General features: G+C 41.6%; 2 protein-coding genes and 2 non-coding genes across 5 annotated transcripts; 1 reads left to right on the top strand and 3 right to left on the bottom strand.

Annotated features, from left to right (window-relative positions):
• Window positions 1-359: 359 nt before the first annotated feature.
• nop58 (NOP58 ribonucleoprotein homolog (yeast)) lies at window positions 360-4,700 on the bottom strand. Of its 2 annotated transcripts, none has more exons than XM_062380733.1 (15): window positions 4,535-4,700; window positions 3,975-4,051; window positions 3,810-3,862; window positions 3,565-3,689; window positions 3,345-3,481; window positions 3,096-3,160; window positions 2,855-2,989; window positions 2,532-2,677; window positions 2,174-2,300; window positions 1,820-1,983; window positions 1,599-1,733; window positions 1,356-1,417; window positions 1,120-1,268; window positions 913-1,028; window positions 360-821 (listed from the first exon to the last, which is right to left on the bottom strand). In XM_062380733.1, exons 1-15 carry the CDS (start codon window positions 4,577-4,579, stop codon window positions 756-758), a joined length of 1,602 nt encoding a protein of 533 aa, XP_062236717.1. In that variant the 5' UTR covers window positions 4,580-4,700; the 3' UTR covers window positions 360-755. The 2 variants fall into 2 exon arrangements, with proteins under 2 accessions (XP_062236717.1, XP_062236716.1); XM_062380732.1 differs by having other exon boundaries at window positions 913-1,031; window positions 4,535-4,699.
• On the bottom strand, window positions 2,057-2,140 carry LOC133944252 (small nucleolar RNA SNORD11B). Its single transcript, XR_009916047.1, has one exon. It is a non-coding gene; the product is annotated as a small nucleolar RNA SNORD11B (small nucleolar RNA).
• On the bottom strand, window positions 2,409-2,492 carry LOC133944250 (small nucleolar RNA SNORD11B). The gene has a single exon (XR_009916045.1). It is a non-coding gene; the product is annotated as a small nucleolar RNA SNORD11B (small nucleolar RNA).
• A 589-nt stretch (window positions 4,701-5,289) lies between the features above and the next one.
• Window positions 5,290-9,012, top strand: nufip1 (nuclear FMR1 interacting protein 1). The gene is made up of 10 exons (XM_062381074.1): window positions 5,290-5,605; window positions 5,901-5,986; window positions 6,085-6,186; window positions 6,411-6,473; window positions 6,556-6,632; window positions 6,725-6,817; window positions 6,943-7,142; window positions 7,467-7,607; window positions 7,900-8,177; window positions 8,283-9,012. Exons 1-10 carry the CDS (start codon window positions 5,401-5,403, stop codon window positions 8,775-8,777), a joined length of 1,740 nt encoding a protein of 579 aa, XP_062237058.1. The 5' UTR covers window positions 5,290-5,400; the 3' UTR covers window positions 8,778-9,012.
• The last annotated feature ends 1,149 nt before the right edge of the window (window positions 9,013-10,161 follow it).

Below are 10,161 nucleotides of genomic sequence, written 5' to 3' on the forward strand. Positions count from 1 at the left end.
TTACGATTCCTTCAATAAAATAATATCAATTATCAGGTTTGGTATCTTTATGGTGACCAGGAAGTTGACATCAGGGCCCCACAGCTCTGGAATTCCTTGGTTGCGATGACTTACAATCACTTAATGTGTTCAATCATCGATTAAGATATCAGAAAGTGGCCTTTATTGACTGTTGTATTGATTACTCTCATTTTTAGTCCCATCAATTTTAGAAAGCACTCCTTTACTTTGTTTATATTTATTAATTAATGTTTATCTGCTATACAAAGTATTTTGAGGAAACCACACACGTGGACAATTATAAAATTTCCCTTGATATGTAATTATTAACAACAACTGTTTTCAATCAAACCACAACATTAGAGCAAAGAGTTTTATTTCCCCAAGGCAGATGTCCAGTCTTAGACAATACAAAGATTTATCACCAGTAAACTGAGTAATGTTGAAGCAGGTTGCTTTGCACTGAATTGGAAAAATCATGTCTGAAACAGATGTGTTCACAAATAAAAACAGATATGAAACAGAGCAGTAGGTTACAACTTATTCATCTTCAAAAAAAAATAGATTTACATTTCTCACTTTATGACTGGACACTGGGATTAACTCCACATTTCACTCAGTTATAAAAGTTGACCAAATTATGATATATTCTTCCTGATGTTAAGAAACAATTAAATTCAAAATGATATATGAATTACACAAAACTAAAATGGCATAAAAACTAATATATACACACAACGACTTATTTGTTGTTTTTAGTCATCGTCTTCCTCCTCCTCCTTAACCTTCTTTTTCTTCTTCTTCTTTTTCTTTTCTGACGACTGGAAAGAGAGACAAGATGGATGGGTTAAAAAATATAGCCCGAATAAAACGTCTGTGTATAAGGAACCAACGTTAAATATAATATTTCACCTCTGGTACTGCTACCTCCTCCTCTGGTTCCTCTACTGCCGTTTCTGCTTTCTTGTCCTTCTTTTTTTTCTTTTTCTTGGGAGTCTCCTCTGCTGCTGCTGACGTTTCCGCTTCTTCTTCTAAAAATTAGAAGAACACCTTTTAGAATCGTACTTCCCGTGCTGATAGTGAGACAGAGGATTAGCTCCACTCTTATTAATAACCCACCTTCTGCTACTGGCTCCTTTTTGGCCTTTTTGGATTTGGTGGCAGGCGTTTTAGGCTCTTCGGCCTCCTCCTCTACCTCCTCAAACTTCCTCTTCTTGGAGGTGGAGGGAATAGTGGAATCGCCAGCTGGATCATAAATTCGTACTTCACTGTGGAGAGAAAAATGCATGCATTAAGCAATTTCACATGTGGAAATACATGATTTACCCTGAGAAGAGCCCTTTGTGACTATTTACCTCTTGTGTTGGTATTTGTCGGCCTGTGCCATCGCTTTGCCTGTTCCACTGATTCTTCGGATCTGAAAAGAGATTGTTGAGAGGACAAGATCAGACGAGGCGCAGAGAACCATCAACATCGAGAGGTGGACTTTATACCAGATCCAAAGACAGATGCAACTAAATGGTGGTCTTGTCCTTTAAGTGAATGTAAACATTTGACATATGGTCCAAAAATGGTAAACATATTTTGGTTATACTTACACCCTTATCCTCCAGCTGCCGCAGTCTGGCCTCCAGCTTGGCACGGTTCTCTATTCCCATTTCTGCATTTGTGTCCTCTCCCAGGGCATCGTAACGAATAGCCAGTGACGCTTTAGCCGCCAGCATTCTGGAGATCTGGTCAGAAAACAAGAGTTTATTTCCTCACCATCAAACAGGAGTCACAAGCCGTTGTTTAGTGTCTAACTTTTTCTTTAACTCACCTTGCCCTTGTTCTTGGCAGTGGTCTGGCCCACTAGAGAGGCATGGTAAATGAGACCATACTTGGGTGTGTCTTTGCGGGTTTTCAGGGCTCTAAACAGAGCCTTCTCTGCTCCGAGGATCTGTACCGTGGAGGCCGGATGCTTTGCCAAATTCAGGAGGGAACCTTGGTAACAAAGCGACAAGACAGACGTGTAAATCTGATGTTCTCCAGAGTACCTGCACACAGATTCTTCAATGGCAAGCTCAGATGAGGTAGTGACTTAAAAGCATCAGGTGTTTTCAGGAAAGTTGACGTTATGTCATCATCATCACTGCTTGCTAGCTTCTCAAGCAGGCGATTCTCATTCACTTACCAGCATGTGAGATGAGACGGGCACCAACCAGCTCACCCACCATTACAGTCAAGTTAGGGGCAATCGCCGTCATTCGGTTCTTGAGGTAGTCGTATAGCTGAGTGCGATAATCTGAAATATCAATCACCTGAGGGAAGACAAATTGGGAAAGATCCATATTACAACTGCCAACAGATAAACACTCAGATCAGTGGTACAGGCCTATCCAGTAGTGAAGAGTGGGAATCGTGGCATGTGACTGTTCAGATGAGGTAGTGACTGAAAACCCACATGTGATATTTCAGGAGTAAGACAGATGTCGTCATCATCACAACTGTCACTTGAGCTCAACACGTAATGATAGAAAAAGGACACACACCTGATCACAAAGGTGCCCAATGTTCCCGATGTCTTGTTCTGAAACTTCTGTTCCCATAGAGATCTCAGCAGCTAGTTTCAGCTCGGCCTCGATTTCCTCAGGGAGAAGGTCGGACAGGTCCGAGCCGGCCACGTTGGTACGATCACCTGCAGATGCAACAAAAGATTTGAATTGCTTATCAATAATATTGGCCGTTTTAAGTTTGTGTAAAAAACTGCTCTGAAAAACCAATTTTACACATACAATTTTAAAACTACATCAACTTAGAACCACGTTGAATATCAACAATATGTCATGTTAGTAATAGTAAAAGTTAACTTTACCAATTTTGCGGACAGCTTTGCAGTAAACCAAGTTGTCTGTGATAATCTTTCCCATCTCTGGGAAGTGCCAGCCGTACCACTCTCTACAACGCATGATGTAGTTGTTGAGCTCTTTATCCAGGTCATCCAGAAGAGCTGAAGAAACACAAAATAATATTATCTTAGTCATCAGTGCACGTGAAACTAAGACCAAACAGTTAAATGGGTGTTCTCACATTGAATAAAAGAAAATACAACTTACAAATGGCCTGAACAATCATAGTATCCACTTTGTCCGGACTGAACTTCAGCTTGTAGCGTGATAAACTAAAAAAAGACAGAAAAAGCATTCGTTCACACATGTACAATTTACAGTTCTATATTACGGGGGAACGCCAGTTGCCTCAGCGGTAGTGACGAATGCTGTAAAAGAATCTACAAGGGTTTTCAGACAGCAAGTGTAATCAACGGCAAGAGTTGTGTTCACATAACATTGTATCGAGGTACCAACCTGTGAGCCAACCCCAGAGACATGGCACTGATCTCCCTGGGAGGAAGTCCAGTGACGAGAGCCTCGATCTGGCTCCTGATGCATCTCATCAGCTCGGCCACAGCAGGGTTGTGGACACAGCTCAGGTCCATCTTGTCCTGTAAACCAGAGCTTGTTAGAGACTCAACTCCTGCACGTAATGCGTCATTTCTGAATGAAATGCAAACGTCGGATCACTTACTTTTATAACTCCACCTAGTTTTGCGTCGCTGATCGCCAGCTGCTCGTGTGCGTCCTTGGCCACGACCTTCTTCAGCACTTTCTTCAAACTCTTGCCCATTTTTCCCTCAACAAGGGCAGTGACAGCTGAGAGTGAGGTTAAAAACAATGCATCACATACACTGACATCTTCATGTGTGCAATACACCACATCACAGACCCCATGTAAAGATTTGAGTACTGTACTAAGACGTCATGTGACATTACCTGCCAAGGCCTCTGTTGTGTCCTGGAACTTCTCAAAGTGCTTCAGCTTCACACTGGCAGGGGTGAAAACAAATAAAGAGATCAGTCACACTTCGAAATGGACATGTAACCTATCAATGACAACTGCATGGTTGAATTGTTTATACACTTATTGCTACTACTTACATTTTATTCGCCTTTTCAGGAGTTTCAAACTCCTTGTGCAGGTTGTCGATCTCCTGCAGCTTGGCTTCATCGAGGACCTGGAAAATAACACTTTAAATTAGCTTTCATGGTTTTATAGGTCTGATGTGTGCACTAGACGTTACTAATACAGATCTTCAAACTTAGGGATAATGTCAGTCTCACTGTTATTCTGTATTCTTTAAATCAGTATCTTTATCAAAGACAATTCCACTTTGTGTGAGAATATTGTTCGGTGAGCAGTAGAGTCACTGAAGTTAACCTCAGTGTGCACACGTGGTGGCAAGGCCCACGTGAAAGCTAGCTTAATGCTAACCTGTGCATTAGCAAAGACGAGAAATCAAGCAAAAATAACGTATATAAGCACATCCACCCACTAGAACACACTTTACACGACTATTTCATCCAGTTTGCTCATTAGCAACAATGCTATGAACATGTGAGCGTGCATGAGTGGCTACATGCGTGGCTAAGTCGAGCTAGCTCAAGTAGCTATTGCGTTAAAAAAAAACGTTTTAACTGTGAGGAAATGAAACACGAACCTTGAAGATCGCGTAGCCAGCAGCTGTTTCAAATAACACGAGCATTTTGACAGCGGCTCGGTTGTTGTTCGCGAACTTTTCACTTCTTCTCTGCGCAGGAAGCGTCCACGTTCCCCGCTCTCCACGCTGCTGCTGCTGCTCCCTCTGGATCTGGAACACACGCGGCGAGACAGGGCACCCGGAAACTGCTGGGTTGCCAGGTCGATTCAGACCCCGTCCCCCGGAAGCAGAGGCAGTCGTGTGATAATTGTTATGTTTGCTTAATAAAGACGTTCAACACACTTTGTTCTAATATCAGCAATATAAAATAATTTTTAAGTGCTGTTTCTGTTTTTGAAATAATTGTAATTATCAAATGTATGTCTCATTTCTTTAAAAAAGCACACACGTGTTTTACAGCAATGCAGGATTGGTCTGTGAGATTTGAATAAGCTCCCACTTTGTTTGTGACACTTTATGCTTTCATACATATTTGAGTCATTTTTATTTAACCTTTAAAAAAAGGCATTCGGCGGCCAATTGCAGATTCAACACGTGTTTCCTCTCAACTTGGCAACCTAGATATAACATCTCGCGAGAAGTTGCAGGAAACACACCGGCTTTTAAAAGTAGTGCATTAATGATAAAGACAGTCAACACAAAGTTGTGGTTGAGAATTTGATGTGCAATTTAAACAGAGATATCACGACAAACATCTTTAATAGTTGTTTTTTTTGGTTTTCATTCCGTGTTCTATCTTCTTCCTGTTCTCGCGGAAGTGACGTATGCAGAAGAGCAAAACAAGCACATGTGGGACCTGCGTGGTGAGACACTGAGAAACCCTCAGAAACTTCACTTACACACCGAGAAGGAAAACGCTTCCAGGGATGAACGACAACGCACATTATCCTCCTCCGGACTTCGGCGTTCCTCAGCCGAACTCCTTCCAGCAGCTGCCCCGCTCCAGCAACTTCCAGCCCGGCATGTGGAGCTGGAACGAGACGCCCACTGAGAGCTCCTCCTGGGGCGAGCAGGCAGGGTGGCCTCCCGGGGCGTCGGGCCATGCACACGGTCGACCTCACCGTCCATACGGTGCGTGTCACATACAGTAGACTACATGCTGAAGTTGTCCGTTCTTTCATTTGCATTCAGAAAAGGTCTAGTTCTGCAATCCAGCTGAAAACAGCCAGTAATGTTTCTGTCAGGATGTTTTTGCTGTGTGAGCTTGATCACTGTTTTTACTCAGTTCACCAAAACCACAGCCAGTCTCAGTGTCTGCAATACAAGGCTGTAGTTTGACTATGACAGGTGTTTTAATTGCACCATGTTACAGGAGCAAAAGGGACATTACAAATATCAATTTGATTTGTTTCATCTTTATCCCCAGGTCAAAATGTTGGCCGTGAATGGCATCAAGGTGGACATCACCGTGGGAGGCAGAATCACGGACCTGCCAACAGTCAGGGGCAAAAGGTCAGATAAATAAATTCTGGCCATGTCTTTGGTAGGATGTTGTCGTACAGCTGCAGTGAACTCTGGCGGTGAACTGTTGTGTCTTTAACCCACTGCAGAGAAATAAGAAAGAACCAGAGTTTTCCCATTTCTGTGACACCTGTGAACGAGGCTTCAAAAACCAGGACAAGTATGATGAACACATGGCGCAACATGTCAAGGTACTGTGACAACTTAAACTGTGTTTCTGCTTAATTCATTTTGCTTACACTAATGAATATACACAATTTTAAATATATATATATATATATATATATATATATATATATATATATATATATATATATATATACACAATACCAGTGTGTTACAGTTTCAGGCTCTGAAAATGCACCCTGAGGTCTTGCAGGATTCCCCTACTAATATTTTCTTATGTTCCATGTAGTGTTCTGTGCCCGACTGTAGCTTTACAGCTCACGAGAAAATTGTCAGCATCCACTGGAGAAACGTAAGTGAAACAACATTGTGTTGATGCTGCATCTCAATCTAAAATTCTGTTGCTAATATCCATGTTTCATATTTGACGACAGAACCATGCACCAGGAACAAAAAGAATCAAACTGGACACAGCAGAGGAAATTGCAAAATGGAAAGAGGAGAGGCGCAAGTCAGTATTATTGACTTTAATGAAATCATATGAGTATCCAGGATACATGTAATGAAAATACATTTGAACATCATCTAAATTAATGTTTCCAGAAACTATCCAACACTCCAGAATATTGAAAAGAAGAAAAAGGTGATGGTGGCACGGGAGGAGACAGGAGGCGTTCTAGAGACAGCTCAGTTTGGGTAAGGGCCTATATTAACAATTTTAATAAATGACATTTTCCTAAGTTTTCATTGCAAGCAAAAACAAGAATTAATTTGAGTTTGTTTACCTCTGCTCAATCAAAACATTAATATTTGATCCGCAGACGAATGAGAGGCAGAGGACGAGGACGGGGTCGGGGTCAGGGTCGGGGTAGAGGTCGTGGCTGGGGTCACAGAGGGTTCCAGGAGCAACAACCACAAGGCCCTCCCCCACCAAACAGCAGAGCTACAGAGAGACCTCCACCAATCTCACAGCCTGGCAGGGACGGGGATCCTCTGGGGGCACTGGCCAGCAGCGACCATGGTGAGAAACTCATGTGGTGGAGACATGCAAGATAATGGCTGGCTTTTAATTAGTCAGCTTACCTTTTATTGTCACATCTACCATTTTTATTTTGGATACAGTCTTCATCATTAGTTTAATTGAAGCTGCTGTGGGGGTGAATATTGAAAAGGAGAATTGAGTACCGACAGTATTAAGACAATTGCGCTTTTAATTTTTCTGACTCAGACTGAGCTTCAAAGAGTTTCACTTGAAATAAAATCTAAATTCAAGACTTTCAAACCAAAATAAAGAAAAGAACAGGCCTTAAAACTGTGATAGATTTATTTTTCTGTGTTCCTCCAGAGTCTGACAGAGAGGATCCAGCAGCTGAATCCAGGACTGGCAGCCTGGTTGTGGCCCCTAAACGGATGAGCTCAGCTCTGGGCTCCTTGGTGGCAAACTATGGCTCCTCGAGTGACAGTGAAAGTGACGAAGAACCAGAGTGTGAGTGTTCATCTTGTTCACTGCAGTGACGTGTGACAGTGAAAATCATTGCATGTCAGTGTGTGGTGCTATGTGACAGTGGGACACAAGTTGGCAAACCCATTCTGTGTTTTGTAGGCCAGTAGAACAGCTGCAACATATTACTGAAGTATTGAAAATGAAATTCAAGTCATAAAAAGTTGAGAAATAGGGACACCATTTTGACAGCTTAGGTGTATAATACACAGTGAGATTAAAAAACACTTCAAGTCTCCATCACTTACTTCTAATGTTCCTTTCTCTTGTGTTTCAGCTGCCCCTATTCAGAAAGCTAAAGACCTTCTGCAAGAAAACCAGCTGCTTCTAAACACATTAACACCAGGACACCAGTCCCAGGACAGAGGGCCCCATACAAGCATGGAGGTTTCGTCACAATCAAACTCAGCCTTCCTGCCTGACTCTGATCTGTCGACACCTAACGGCCCCAGAGGAAGGGGAGGAAGAGGGGGCAGAGGAGGAAGGGGAGGAAGAGGAAGGGGCGGTAGACACCATGATATGCTGCAGAAGCGTCGTTCTACTCTACTTGAGATGGTAAGGATACAATCTGAGATAATACAAGTATATTTCCCCCAATTTAACATTAAGAAAATACACTGAGCCTCTATACGCTTCTCTGTTTTCTAACACTCTCTTTAGTTACTCGCTCCAGATATCCGCCATGAGAGAAACGTCCTCCTGCAGTGCGTGCGCTACGTTGTCCGCAACCACTTCTTCGGCCTGGAGAGCACACCTCATCTCGGGGAGGGGATACGAGCCACAGCCGCTGGAGAGCGTCAGATCACAGAGGCATCAGATGAAGTCCGGTCCGTGTCCCAGTCTGCCTCTCTGAGGGGTGGGGAGAGAACCCCTTACGTTGGGAAACAGGAGGGTTTAGAAACAAGTAAATGTGTTGTAGTCGACCCACTGCAGAACGGTCAGGACCAGAGTTTGCTCACCGACCGGGATCTCTCAGAACAATCGGATGATCCTTGCGTGGACTCGGCAGCAAGAAGTGAGCAGAACGGAGGAAGTCTCATCCAAAATAATGTCAGCAACGGCCACAGCCTCAGTTCGAAAATAACAGGTTCAATCACATCTGCTGCCAATCTGTATGATGATGAAATATGGGAGAGCCCCGGTGCTGTTTTGTGAAATACTTTCAAATTACTGTAGATTATTGTTAAACACAAAATTTGTCATTTAAAGTTTATGTTCATATGTTTCTGTCCACAGAAAAGATTGTTGTTGGTATAAATTATATTTTCAACACACTGTGTACTTAACAGTGACTCTTTTCTTTATAAATAATTCACCTGTCAAATTTGTCCTCATTTTGTATACTGTTATATTCATCATTTTGTGCAATTAATAAATCCTTATTATTCTATTCACATTTATTTTCTATATTATAAGAAAATGTATTATTACGATGTGTTATTATTATTGATTATCCATGTAGGGTGTGATGGTTTTCCACAGCTGAGGACTGACGAATAAGCGAGGATAAGCATAAAAACGGCTTGTTTTCACACTACATACTTTTATTATTATTAATGATGATTAATAGTGATAGACAGTGTTGTAACCAATGCCAGCAACTACCCAAACACCTCTTAAACAAAGTGGAAACCATGATTTAATGCGCAGCGGCGGCAGACGCTCCGTCCACCTGGACTGCGCAGGGTTGTAAAACGAGCGTAGCAGCCGTTGCCTGGTAGCCACCTGAGCTGCCATTGACTTCAACGTCTGAGGATCAACAGGAAAGTTGAGCATCGGTATGTCGACGAGAACTTTCATATTCACTTCACTGCCAGCAAGTATCACTCTACTGACATTTAACGTGTCCGAGTGAATCGTGGATGTTAAATTGTACAATGTCCGGAGGCAGTTTGCGGGAGTGAGCCGCCGTTTGTTGACTTCAGCGATGTTTACGTTGCGCAGGTGAACAACAAAACGCTCACGTTCACAAACACCGGGAACAGTTCTTCATTGAGAAGCCTGTCATGAAGCTATGAGTCCGCATCGCATGTGGATTTAACAACTTTACTCAGTTTTAGAACAAAAAAAACGACACAGAGTTAACTATATTTGAAATTTGCTTAATTGCTAGTAAACCAAAAGTTGCAAAATGAGTCACGGTAAGCTAGCAACATTTGTCTTTGTTGTTAAGTATCTATCTAGATCTATCTATCTATCTGTATATCTATCTATGTATCTATATCTATCTATCTATTTATCTATATCTATCTGTCTATCTATTTATCTATCAATCTATTTATCTATTTATCTATATCAATCCAACTATTTATCTATATCTATCTATCTATTTATCTATCTATCTATCTATCTATCTATCTATTTATCCATCTATCTATTTATCTATCTATTTATCTATTTATCTATCTATCTATTTAATCCATCTAGCTATTATCTATATCTATCCTACTATCTATTTATCTATTTATCTATCTAATTATCATCTATCTATTTATCTATCTATTTATCTATCTATCTATTTATCCATCTATCTATTATC

This window comes from Platichthys flesus, chromosome 22 (assembly GCF_949316205.1).
Source record: "Platichthys flesus chromosome 22, fPlaFle2.1, whole genome shotgun sequence".
NCBI lineage: Eukaryota > Metazoa > Chordata > Actinopteri > Pleuronectiformes > Pleuronectidae > Platichthys > Platichthys flesus.

What these genes read in the sequence shown, in the direction of transcription:
- nop58 (XM_062380732.1), bottom strand. Translation starts at nt 4,579, where the DNA reads ATGCTCGTGTTATTTGAAACAGCTGCTGGCTACGCGATCTTCAAG. An exon ending in TCTCTGGGGTTGGCTCACAG is followed by an intron (nt 3,161 to 3,344) that starts GTTGGTACCTCG and finishes GTCTTTTTTTAG; the next exon opens with TTTATCACGCTACAAGCTGA. An exon ending in CAAAGCTGTCCGCAAAATTG is followed by an intron (nt 2,678 to 2,854) that starts GTAAAGTTAACT and finishes TTGCATCTGCAG; the next exon opens with GTGATCGTACCAACGTGGCC.
- nufip1 (XM_062381074.1), top strand. Translation starts at nt 5,401, where the DNA reads ATGAACGACAACGCACATTATCCTCCTCCGGACTTCGGCGTTCCTCAG. An exon ending in TCAGCATCCACTGGAGAAAC is followed by an intron (nt 6,474 to 6,555) that starts GTAAGTGAAACA and finishes ATTTGACGACAG; the next exon opens with AACCATGCACCAGGAACAAA. An exon ending in GTTCTACTCTACTTGAGATG is followed by an intron (nt 8,178 to 8,282) that starts GTAAGGATACAA and finishes CACTCTCTTTAG; the next exon opens with TTACTCGCTCCAGATATCCG.